This window comes from Eschrichtius robustus, chromosome 1 (genome assembly GCF_028021215.1).
Source record: "Eschrichtius robustus isolate mEscRob2 chromosome 1, mEscRob2.pri, whole genome shotgun sequence".
In the NCBI taxonomy this organism is placed as follows: domain Eukaryota; kingdom Metazoa; phylum Chordata; class Mammalia; order Artiodactyla; family Eschrichtiidae; genus Eschrichtius; species Eschrichtius robustus.
In genome coordinates this window covers 22432692-22445664 of record NC_090824.1, presented here as the reverse complement: position 1 = coordinate 22445664, position 12973 = coordinate 22432692, and the positions used below count along the sequence as shown (strand labels likewise).

The following is a 12973-nucleotide window of genomic DNA, read 5'->3' as shown; positions in this document are numbered from 1 at the left end:
CTATCCCATCCATCCATCCACCTGCCCACCTACCCAAACATTCAGTAAGTATGTTTATTTCCTGTTTCAATATAAAACATGGTGCCAAATGCAATGGGAAAACAAGGGTCTATAAAACAAGAGATTGAAACTTAATATAAAGAGATATATATGCAGATAATCAGAGGAAAAGGCAGTAAATGGCAAATGTCATGCAATATCCAAAAGTTTTAACAGTAATAGGGTAGTAAAAGGAAAAATGTTCCTAGCAAGTGTGATAACAAGGAAAGAGAGGGAAAAAATGATGGGGCACCTGTAAGAGTTTGAACATTAATTATTCAGCAGTGAGAAAGCCACAGAAGGTATCTGAGCTGAGTAGTCATGGGCTCTAAGCTGTGTTTAATGAAGATGCATCTGGCAGAACTGATTAGAACAGCAGTGGTGTGTGTGCACATGGTGTGTTTTCTCCAATGAAGCACTACTGGGTGGAGGTCAATTGCGGGGTGTGTTGCAAGTAGTTCATTATAAAAAATACAAAATCACAGTTTTAAAATGATTTCCTGTTTTTGTAGTAATCTAAGCATATTCAAGGTTATTCCTAAAAGATGTCAGTTTACCAAATGCTTTATTAAACAGCAGAGAACTAGATGGAGGATATCTGGGGCCCGGGGAATGGCGTGAACCTGAACACACCCATAGGAGTGTGCCTGCTTGGGAAAGTCATCTGTCCTGGGGGCTCTGGCAGGCTCAGAGGTAAAGACCAATCAAGTAGAAGACAGCAACTAGAAGTTAGGAAGACCTTGCAAATAAGAAGCTTCAGCAACCTTAGAAGATACGAAGGAATAAGGAGCTAAATAAGACAGTAGTCTAAATGCAGAGGGAGGAGTAGATAGGTGAGAAACCACCAAAAAAATCTTGGTAAAGTCACTAGTTGCAGGAGACGAGGAAGTAGAAGAAAGCAATCTTTCTTTCAAATCGTAAGTGTAAGGGTAGGTTTTAAATGCTCTCAGGAAAGCTTTCAAATTAATAAATTAAGAAAATTTTCCTTGGAGTTTCAAATTAAAATTTCATAGCTATAAGGCAATATAAGCTTTATATACAATATGTTGCCATCCACTATTTTAAAATATTTCCATTTTAAATTTCACGGCACGCATGTTTATTCTCAGCCACCACATCTGTTATCTAAAGCATTATGGATCCCAACTCCATCAACAATAAAGAATAATCAAATTTCAAATACTTAGTCAAGAATGCAACTACAAATTGAAGCTTAATATCTACCAAAGGTGTACCAGTCATCTGAAAATTGAGTTCACTGTAGGGACAAATAATTTTTTTAAATCCAGTAGGTGTATAACATTAGGTCAACCACAATCTTTGTGTCTGCACTTTGATTTCCTTATCTCATTATGTTCCAGCCAAGCTCTTTCCCACTTCATGGGAAGCTCTTTCCCTTCACACATGTGGTTCCCTCTGCTAGGACAACTCTGCCATCATCCCTTGCCTAGCTCATGCCTACTCAGACTCAGGCTCCCCATATGTAACTTCCTAAGGAAACCCATTATCAGTGTCTCCCTCACCACCTACTGCACAGCTAGAGCCCCCAGAGGACCTCAGAGCATAGCCTATACTCTTACACCCAGCCTCTACTTTTCCACTAAGCACAGTAGGCACAGTGTCTACAGCCAATGAAAATGTTTTCATCGTAACTGATTATAAAGCCAGAAGAAAAACAAATATAATAATGAATATATAATAATAAATCCAGCCTGGATTATATTCATCTTCATACCCATGTAGTCAAAAATCTAATTTTCTTTGGAGGAAGGTACCCATGAAGGCCAAAATGCCTAAGGGACCGTGAAAGTCATAATGTGTATCTAGTTACTTTGTAGTATATCTTCCAAGAAAAATAACCCTGATTGTTTTATTTTTTTTGAAAGCTGGATGATGGTACCTATTTGGGAATAACTGAAATAATAAATTGCTTAAAGCACTTAAACAGTATCCGGCACACAGCAATAAACGTTATACGGGTGAGTATAATGAAATTATATTCATTTTGAAAATACCACATTTCACACATTTTGAGAACTGTCTCAGTGCATTTCAAAGTTAGTTTTAGTAGACTGAAAGTAATATACATATATTCTTAACTTCTGACAAATGTCCAAAGATGGGCACATGTACCCGAAGAGGTTCAAGCAGGCTGGAGAATTACTTGACATAAACAGAACTGAGAACCAAGAGACAGAGAAACTATTACAAATCTCTAACTTCATGATTTTATTGGTGTATTAGTTTGCATGTATGCTGTAACAAATTACCACAGATTTTCTGCCTTAGAACAATGCAAATTTATGATGTTACAATTCTGTACATTAGAAGTCCTGCACGGGTCTCACTGGGCTAAAATCGTGGTGTCAGCAAGGTTGCATTCCTTTCTAGAGGTTCCAGAGAAGAATCAATTTCCTTAACTTTTCTAGCTTCTTAGAGACCAGCCACATTCCGTGGCTTTGGTCATCTTCCTCCATCTTCAAGGCCATCAATGAATGGTACATTGAGTCTTTCTCACATCGAACCATCTGACTCCCTTTTCTGCTTCCTCTTTCACTTCTAAGAATGCTTATGATTACAGTGGGCCTAAATAGATAATCCAGGACAATTTTGTCTCCTCTAAACCCTTATTTGAACATAGCTACAAAATCTCTTTTGGCATATAATGTAACATATTAAAAGGTTCTGGGGATTAGGATGTAGACATCTTTGGGGGAGGTGAGCTGGCATTATTCTGCCTACTACAATTGATAACGAATATATACAAAACAAAATAGAAAAGAAGCATTAGCTTAAAAGAACTCAAACACAGCAAAGGTACGCTTTGAATTTAATAAAAGCTAATTACTAACCTAAAAACTCACATCAAATCTTTTTTAGCACATGCAACTTTATCTTATTTTTCTCCCTGAATATGCTCATGATTCAAATTTAAGTAGACCAGTTTGCTGTTGTATGAAACAGCAGAAAATAATACAAATAATCTATAAAAGGATCAAAGAAGAAACTCTAAGAACTCATTTGTATAGTATATTTAACATTTCTGGATTTTCCAGAATATATTCCAGAATACAGAAATACATCCAATAATTTAGGAGAGGAAAAATGTAAACTTTAAATATCTGAACTCTCCATTCAATCAATACTTCACTGTTGCTAACAGACTATATTACTTAAAATATTGAAAATGTTTGTCTCCAAAATTAAGTTTAGCCAATAGAAGTAGTACAAGCATCAGGCTCATTACCCACATGGGCAGGTGGGTGGAGATATTTATACCTAACCTAAAGAATAATTAGCCATAACTTTCTATTGTCAGTTTACTCACTAACAATGTGAATGTTGATTATATAATTCAAAGTTGATACCTGCACAGATCTGGTTATCAGGAGCTCCAGGCATATCATTAATTTATTCAATGCTGGTCCTAAGAACATTTAGCCAATTGAGTTTAATTTCAATCCCTGTTGACCTGTTGGCCTGGCTAGATTTTAAATCACAACACTAAACACTTGAGAAGTAAAATTATTGTAATGAAACATATATAAGCAAAAACACAGATTAAGATTAAAATGAAATTCTGATTTGACTCAAATAGTTGACATAATTTTTTAAAAACCCACTGTTTTCCAATTGGTTTTTGAAAATAATTATGAAGAAAGCCTGAAAATACATGAGGGAAGACATAATTTCACATTAAACAAAATAACAGTTTAATGAGTTCAAATAATTTCCTCAATCAATTAAAATAATCTTTCATTATCTCTAATGACCAAGATCACGAGACTTCCGAACAAACTGGTGAAATGTAAAATAAAGTGCTAAAATAACCAGAATCCAAATAAATTACATGACACTTAGAGATTATCCCTTAATTTAGAATGTTTAATTATACTCCAATAGGCAATAGAAAAAATTGGTTTTCCTTGTTATTAGACTAGACAATGACTAACATTTATATAAGTTGCATGACTGTCAAATATTGTTTCATAACAATGAAGAATTTCTAAGTCAAAGATAACTAATGAGAACCCGCTGTATAGCACAGGGAACTCCACTTCGCTGTACAGTAGAAACTAACACAACATTGTAAAACAACTATACCCCAATTAAAAAAAAAAAAAAAAAAAGAAATTCTAAGACAATAACTACTAAACTTCTAAGAGGTCCATGACATTAACTTCTCAATAGGTTTCCTCTCCTTCTGGAACACTCCAGCTCCAACCTACAGGCCTAAAATAGCCCAGGAAACATAAAACAACTCAGATCTACAAATCTGGCAGCACTCACTGATAGAAACTCCTTGTACATGGGCCTAGGTTAACCTGGCACATGTCAGTTAATATGACACTAAATCAGACTAAGAATATTAGTGCAGAGAATGGTTATTCCAATGAATAGATAGTTTCTCTGTCACGTTTCACTTATAAATAGGTTAACACTGTTCTACCTAACAGACAAGTTCATAAGATAGTGAAGGGAATCAAATATAAATTTCTACAACAATTAACTTTGATACTTCAGAAATATCTAAATTTAATCATCAGTTTGGCTGTCCTCCACCTCTTCTATATATACCACTGTAAACAAATGCTGAAATATGCAGAAGAGATCACTATGCAGGTAACCCCTGGAGAGAAGTTTTCCTCCTCCTCTTTATTACAGAAATCCTGCTGCATTTTTCAACATGTAGATCAAAAGACATGTCCTACAAAAAACCTCCCCATATGGGCCTTAACAGAAGTAATCAGTACTTCCCTTTTCACCAGGAACATGGTGCTTATATTTCTAATAACGTATTTATTTCATCCTACTTCCTAATAGATACATTTGTAAGTATGCAACTACAACAGCCTTTGCTTGGTCTTCATTACCCATATTAAGTCCTCATTATTTCTGAATCACCAGGTAGCACCTAAAACATCTTAAACCTAATACATCTTATACCCATAAGGCAAGAAATCACCATATCATCTCTCTGTCACAAAAGTTTGGGTCTTCCTGAGACTTTTTTTTATGATTTTAAGGAATAGATAAAAACAGGATCCCTCTTGTTCTCCCACCAAATCAGCTCCTCCTTCCCAACTTCGCTATTTCTCCCAATGGCAAACCATTAAGACCTTAGAGTATCCTGTGAGTCTTCTCTCTCATTCACCTACACTGGTCAATCCTGCACTAATTCCTCCACAAAATCTTTTGCATTTGTTGCCACTACTAATGTCCTCTGTCAGTCCCTCTTTTGCTTTTACTGAGACTGTTACAATAGGCTCCTAACTAGATGCATTTCCACAATCAATACTAAGATGGGATCTAATAACTGAGTTTCAAAATATTTGGAGAAAAAAAAAATCACACACACAAGGTAATAGCTGGATATTTTAAATATCCTCTATCAGTTATTGATAGAAATAAACAATTTCAAAAAAAGAAATTAACAATATCAGTAGGGATATAGGAATCACCAAGGACATAGAACAGTGTGAAACAATTCAGCATAAGTGACTTTTACAGAACATTTCACAATAAATGCAGAACATAACTTATTCTCAAGTGCACATGGAAAATTTACTAAGATAGACCACACTTGGGGCCATAAAACAATTCTCAGAAAAGGATCAAAATCATTGAATCAAGAGTATGTTTTATGACTGCAAGGGTACTAAATTTAGAAACTGATGATAAAATATCTAGAAAACTACATAACTGGAAATTAAGTAGTACACTTCAATAAAACCCTATAGGTCAGAGAAGAAATCACAAGAAAAATATTTTCTAATTCAAACTAAGTGATAATAAAAAGACCAGATACCAGAATTTGTGGAATGCATTTGAAGTATTGCTAAGATGGAAATTTATAACTTTAAATGACTATATTAGGAAAGAGAAGTATTGAAATAAAGTTTTCAACTTGGGAATCCAGGAGAATAACAAATGATACAAAAAGGAAGTAAAAGAAAGGAAATAAAAATAACAATAGAGATCAATAAAACATTAAAAAGACAAACAACAGAAAAAAAATTTAAATTCAAAGGCTGTTTCCTTAAAAACAGTAATAAAACCCTCAGCAAGACTCATAAAGAAAAAAAGACAGAAAACAAATTACCAATATCAGGAAAATAATAAGAGACATCAGCACAGATCTTACAGAAACTAAAAGAATTAAAAAGGGGATATTACAGAAAGCTTTAAGCCAATAAATTTGACAACTGCAATAAAATGGAAAAATATCTTAAAAGGCACACATTAACAAAACTGACTCAAGAAGAAGTAGAAATTCTGAAAAACCATACATCTATTAAAGAATTCAAGTTTAAAATTAAAAACCTTCCCAAAACAAAAACTACAGGTGCAGAAGATTTCATTGATGAATTTTATCCTACATTTACAAAGAAATAATACAAACTTTACACAAATGTTTCCCAAAAATAAAAGGGAAACACAACTCATGTTAAGAGTCACTGTTATACTAACATTCAAATCTGATAAAGACATTACAAGAAAAGAAGTTATAAACCAATATTCTTCACCCACATAGACACAAAAATTCTTAACAAACTATCACTAAATCAAATCCAGCCATATGTAAAAGGAGAAATACATTTTGACAAATTGGAGTTTATCCCAGGAAAACAAGGTTAGTTTAATATGTACCGAAGGTTCCAACCAGTTGATAAAGACAAGGGAAAAAGAAAAGAAAGAAGAAAGCAAAACTGTCCTTATTTGCAGAGGACATGATCATGTACAAGGAAAACTCTAAGTGCAAGGAATAAACAACAACAACTACTAAAAGCTACTACAACAAATAAATGAGCTTAAGGTTACAAAATACAAGTTTAATATACAAAAAAATCAATTGTATTTATACCTATTAGAAAAGAATGTTGGAAATTCAAATTTTAAAGAGTTATTTTATATAACATCATAAATTTTAAAAAGTTAGGAATAAATCTAAAAAGGATGTGCAACACCTGTTTGCTGAAAATTACAAAACATCATGAGAAAAGTTAAGGACAACCTAAATTAATAGATAGATACACCATGTTCATAGATTGGAAGATATCATCAATATTAAGATGTCCATTCTCAAATTAATCTATACATTTAACATAATCCTATCAAAACACCACTAGATTCTTTTCTAAAATTGACGAGCTGATTCTAAGATGTAAAAAGGAATTCAAGTGCTCTATAGATAACAAGATGAGCAATAAATTTTCATTAAATTAAAAAAGTAGAAATAAAGGTAATCACTCTGAGAGATTACAAACTTTATACCTCACCTTCTGAAGCTTTTATGAAAAAGCTGGGCACTTGATATAACTATCTAAATGCACAGATATTTGGTTCTTTTGCATTTCTCCCCAATGACAGTTTTATGATTTTATAATAGACTATTGCATATTCCTTATGCAAAGAAATGACTTACAGGGTGCCAATACTGATAAATATTTACTAAAAGAAAAATGGGGTTGTAATCTAGTGTTAATTAGTGGATAGGCTATAACATATAACATGTATAGAGATCATATAGTGTTTTATTTATAAGTTCCATAACAGATTCTATTGTACTGTCATTAAAAAAAAATTAAAGGGCATCCCTAACTTTTATTATTGGCACAATTTACATCTTTCAATTGCACTAGACCAGCAATTCTCAAAGGGTGTTTGGGCACCATCCAAGACCCCTTAATTATAATACTGAAATGTTACTTGTCTTTTTCACATTCAATTTCTCATGAATGTAAAATGCAGTTTCTTCAGGGGTTACATGGCAGGTAATATAACAACAGATTAGATGAAGAAGCAAAAGTGAAAATGCAGCCATCTTCTTTTAAGACAGCAATTAAAGAGATTTCCAAACGTTCAAAAAACAAAGTCACTCTTTAATTTTTTTGTATTGAAAAACAGTTAAATTTCATTGATTTTTATGTTAGTATGAATGGATTTATAATTATTATTTTAAAGGTATAAATATTTTCAAATACCCAGTTTTAATTTTTAATATGATAGATATTGATATACACAATGTACATTAATAAAAGATCTTTGAGTTCTCAAAATTTTTAAGAATGTAAAATGATTCTGATACTAAAATTTGAGAATCACTGCAGGACAGTAATAAACAATTTTTAAGTGGTATGTGTAGAGAGAATAATCCTGATCACTAAAATAAAAAACAAAAAATTTATTTTAAAAAGAATTATCATATGTTAATGTTTAGTTTTCCTTAGTGGGAAGCTATATGACTCCTCTTTCTGGTTCTTAATAAAGTTCAGTAAGAGAAAAAGCCTTGGACTTCCCTGGTGGCGCAGTGGTTAAGAATCCACCTGCCAACACAGGGGACACGAGTTCAATCCCTGGTCTGGGAAGATCCCACATGCTGCAGAGCAACAAAGTCTGTGAGCCACAACTACTGAGCCTGTGCTCTAGAGCCCGCAAGCCACAACTACTGAGCCCGCATGCTGCAACTACTGAAGCCCGCACACCATAAAGCCCATGGCCGCAACAAGAGAAGCCACCGCAATGAGAAGCCCATGCACCACAACAATGACTAGCCCTTGCTCACCACAACTAGAGAAAGCCCGCATGCAGCAATGAAGACCCAACACAGCCAAAATAAATACATAAATAAATAAATTTATTAAAAAAAAAAGCCTAAGGCCAACACAACATAAGATACACATAGGATTCCTATACCTGATGCTATTTTTCTTCTTCCCATTATATCCATCCCTAGTAGAACCAAACAGAAAGGTAATTTTCCATGACTCTTGTCTAACTTTTAAAGTTAAGTATTGCCTACATATTAAACCCTGTGCCGTGCTCTCCCAAACTCGCTTTCCCTTACTCTACTGCTTTCAACAATGTGCTTATAACCTCATATATTACATAGTTTACTTATTTATCACATTTATTTTGTCACCCCTCTCAATATAATGTAAGGTAAACAAGAGTAGGATTTTGGGGACTTCCCTGGTGGTGCAGTGGTTAAGAATCTACCTGCCAATGCAGGGGACACAGGTTCAACCCCTGGTCCAGGAAGATCCCACATGCCACAGAGCAACTAAGCCCATGAGCCACAACTACTGAGCCTGTGCTCTAGAGCCTTCAAGCCACAGCTACTGAGCCCACATGCCACAACTACTGAAGTCCGTGCACCACAACTACTGAAGCCCACGTGCTCTAGGGCCCACGTGCTGCAACTGAAGCCCGCACGCCTAAAGCCCGTGCTCCGCAACAAGAGAAGCCACCGCAATGAGAAGCCCCCGCACCACAACGAAGAGTAGCCCCCACTCGCCGCAACTGGAGAAAGCCCGCACGCAGCAACAAAGACCACCCAATGCAGCCAAAAAAAAAAAAAGAGTAGGATTTTTTTTCTCATTTACTGATAATATCCTTAGCACCTATAATAGTACCGAAGACAAAATAGACACAAAGTAAATATCTGTTGAATGAATTAATGGGTATTTTACTGCAGTAAAATATAAATTTTGGCATTTTACCAGGGAAGAACAAGCATGTCTTAGCAAATTAGCACTTGCAAATGGACAAAAGACACAAATGCTATCTAGGTACACAGGAGGGATACAGTAGCTGAAGGAGAAATTCTCAAGGAGAAACAGTTTTCTCTTCTAGACCCAGAAATGAAGATAAGGAGACAAGAGACAAGGAAAGGAGACGAATTTGGAAATTCTGTAGTTCAAACCAGAGCCAAGAGAAACAGAATTTTTTTTCCCAAACATAAGATTCCACAAATATAAACAAAGAAAAATAAAGAGTAAGAGCAGTTAACACACCTCTCTTCTCCCGATGTATTTCTTCCAGAAGCTGCTCCTGTCTTTCTATCTGTTCAAAGAGACACTGAAGCTCAGCTTCTTTGTTTTCAGTCATGTTCCCGAGTTGTTGTCTGCACAACATCAGCTGGTGCCGTAGACTTTTCTCTCTGTTTTCTCTCTCTCTCAGCTCCTCACAGAGCCACTGAAGTTTAGTCTAAAAATATGACATTTATATCTAATTTTTAAAAAAATCTAGAAAACAGTAGCATTCCAAAACATGAGAAAGTCATGATAATCTGAATTTAGACAATAAGTAACAAATTTAAGCAAAATTTTAAATACCCATAATGTTTTAATTTGCATAATGGTTTATATCAGTTAAAAGTTGGTGCAGAAATGATTTCCTTGGATTTTTATAAAATATTTGGTATACTCTATCATCTTTGGAAAGGCAGTACTACAGAAAAGTTTGGCCTCCTAAACGTCCAGGTGTAATACAATTAACCCCCTAATTTGATATATATAAAGCAGTCTGGTACAAGCATTTGAAAATCCAAAACACCCCACAATAGACCTAGTAACTGGTTATGAAGGGAATTTTAGAGATTAAAAAATAAGATAAAATTCCTAGTTTTGTTTCTAAAAATGCATATCCCCAAGGGTCCAGCTAATCAGGTAGAGAGAGAGATTCTATATGGCATGAGGCAGATAAAGTCTGCATTTGCCCACATTTAAAACCAGGAAATTTAACCAAAGCAACTCTCTTTTCCATGGACTCTAACCTCACCAACTCTAATATTTAGATATTTAAAACAGGGATGAGAAAATAAATCTTTCTTCCACCTTCAATAGAACAGAATTTCAGTCGGGTCTTAGGACCTTCCCAAGTGAGGCTACCATCCAAATTCTAGTTGATTTTAAATAATCTAAACAGTCTTCACCTCAAAGAAGCAAAATAGGGGAAGTCATGAACTAGAAGGGAAAATGAGATTAAGCAAAAGGACAATTTCCCTGAATAGCATGAATCCATAAGCAAGAATGTTCTAGGCCTCTAGAAGTCTAGAAGGTTCTTAGGATATGCCCCAGTATATTAAAAGTAGCTGTGATAGAATTAGCCTATGATGAAGCAGAACTGGGATATGGCCCTTAGACCGGGATCCCCCCACATACATCAGCTTTCAAACATCCCCAGAAATGAAAAAAAAGGCAGTTCCTTTGGTCAGAAGGTCTAACAGATGGTGACAAAGAACAAAATACTGTCATTAGTCGAATTATGGATAAATTATACACTTATATTGTAAGGTAACAAATGTATAATATGTTGGGTGAAGAAAAATGGAAATCACACTTGTAAAGGCATGATTTATTAATAACAAAGCACTTTTGATCAAACCAGAGCTTATGTTAATGAGGTGGCTTAGGGTGGGGCCCCCAGATAGCCTCCGTAAGGGGCTGATCATTAGAGAGTTGAAACTTACGATCCTACTCATCAACCTCTAAGAAGGGGGATGGGGGACAGGCAGGGGAGGACTGAAGATTAAACTCTATAAATACTCCTGAACAATGAGATACGATGAGCTTCCAGGTTGGTGAATACGTCCACATGCCAAAAGGGTGATGCACCCAAAATTCCATAGAGACAGAAGTTCCAGTACTAAGGACCCTTTGGGACCTTGCCCTATATACCTCTTCATATGGCTGTTCATATGCATCCTTTATAATAAAGTAATAATAGTAAGTCAAGTATTTCCCTGAAATCTGTGAGCCATTATAGCAAATTAATGAACTATGGGAACCCCAGTTTGAAGCCAGCTCAGATAGAAGTGTAGGCAACCTAGGGACTCAATACCTGTGACTGGCAGCTGAAGGTGGGGGAGGGGGAGTCTTGTGGGACTGAGCCCTTAAACTGAAGGATCTGCACTAACTCTGGGTAGTTAGTGTCAGAGCTTTAATTAAGTTGTAGGGCACCCAGTTGATGAATGCAAAAAATAGAAAAATTACTTGATGTGGAAAACTCAAACTTTTGGAGTCAAAAATACTGTGAGCAGAAACAGATCATAATAGTAGGTATTTCACAGGAAGGGCAGACCACGAGGATTTTTCATCTTCACAGCTCTGATTTGCACAAGCTAAATTCTTGGTAACTGCAATAGAAATACTGGGAACTCCCTCCTCCACCAACTATCCACTAATAGGGTGGTCAATCTACTGCAGACAAAGCAAGCTAAGAACACTGAAGTCTCAACTGTAATTTCCCCAGATTGTTTATAAGGCTTCAGTTATGAATATAACTTATGAATAGATATTTTTTAAAATCTTCAACAAAATACTAGCAACCAGAATCCAGAAACATATAAACAGGTTTTTACAGCATAATCAAGTGGGATTTATCCCAAGAATGCAAGGCTGAATTAATATCTGAAAATTAATTAATGTAATATGCCATATTAGTAAGAATTAGGGACATAAAGCCACATGAAAATATCAAAAGGTGCAGAGAAATCATATGATGAAATTCAACACCCATTCACGATGGAGACACTCAACAAACTAGGAATAGAAGGGAACTTTCTCAACCTGATAAAAGACATCTATAAAAAACCCACAACTACTATCATACTCAATGGTAAAAGACAATGCTTTCTCCCTAAGATCAGAAACACGAAAAGAATATCTGCTCTCACCACTTCTATTCAGCACTGTATTAGGAGGTCATGGCAGGGCAATTTTGCAAGAAAATGTAACAAAATATGTCCACATTGAAAAAAAAGAAGTAAACATATTTGCATCTATTTGCAGATAACATGTCCCTGTATAAGAAAATCCTAATGATTTCACTAAAAACATATTAGAACTAATAAAATAGTTCAGCAATGTTGTAGTACATAAGGTCAATATACATAAATCAACTGTATTTCTATATACTTGAATGATCAATCCAAAAATAAAGTTAAAAGTCAACTGTATGTACAATAGTCAAAAGGATAATATACTTAATAATACACCTTTAAAAAGAACTGCAAAACACACTCTGAAAATATCTGAAAGAAAAATAACTCTACAAAACACTGTTGAAAAAAACTTTAAATACCTAAATAAATGGGACCATATCCCATGTACAAAGATCAGAAGACTTAATACAGTTTAGACAAAAATAC

At 34.9% G+C, this 12973-nt stretch overlaps 1 protein-coding gene across 7 annotated transcripts in view; it reads right to left on the bottom strand.

Moving 5' to 3' along the window:
* Positions 1-12973, bottom strand: part of CEP128 (centrosomal protein 128) — a 432903-nt gene that overhangs the window by 222516 nt on the left and 197414 nt on the right. For all 7 annotated transcript variants that reach the window (XM_068557945.1, XM_068558268.1, XM_068558193.1 and 4 more), the window contains one exon: positions 9837-10029. In XM_068557945.1, the coding sequence (XP_068414046.1) occupies positions 9837-10029 (193 nt within the window). The remainder of the gene's footprint in view (positions 1-9836; positions 10030-12973) is intronic.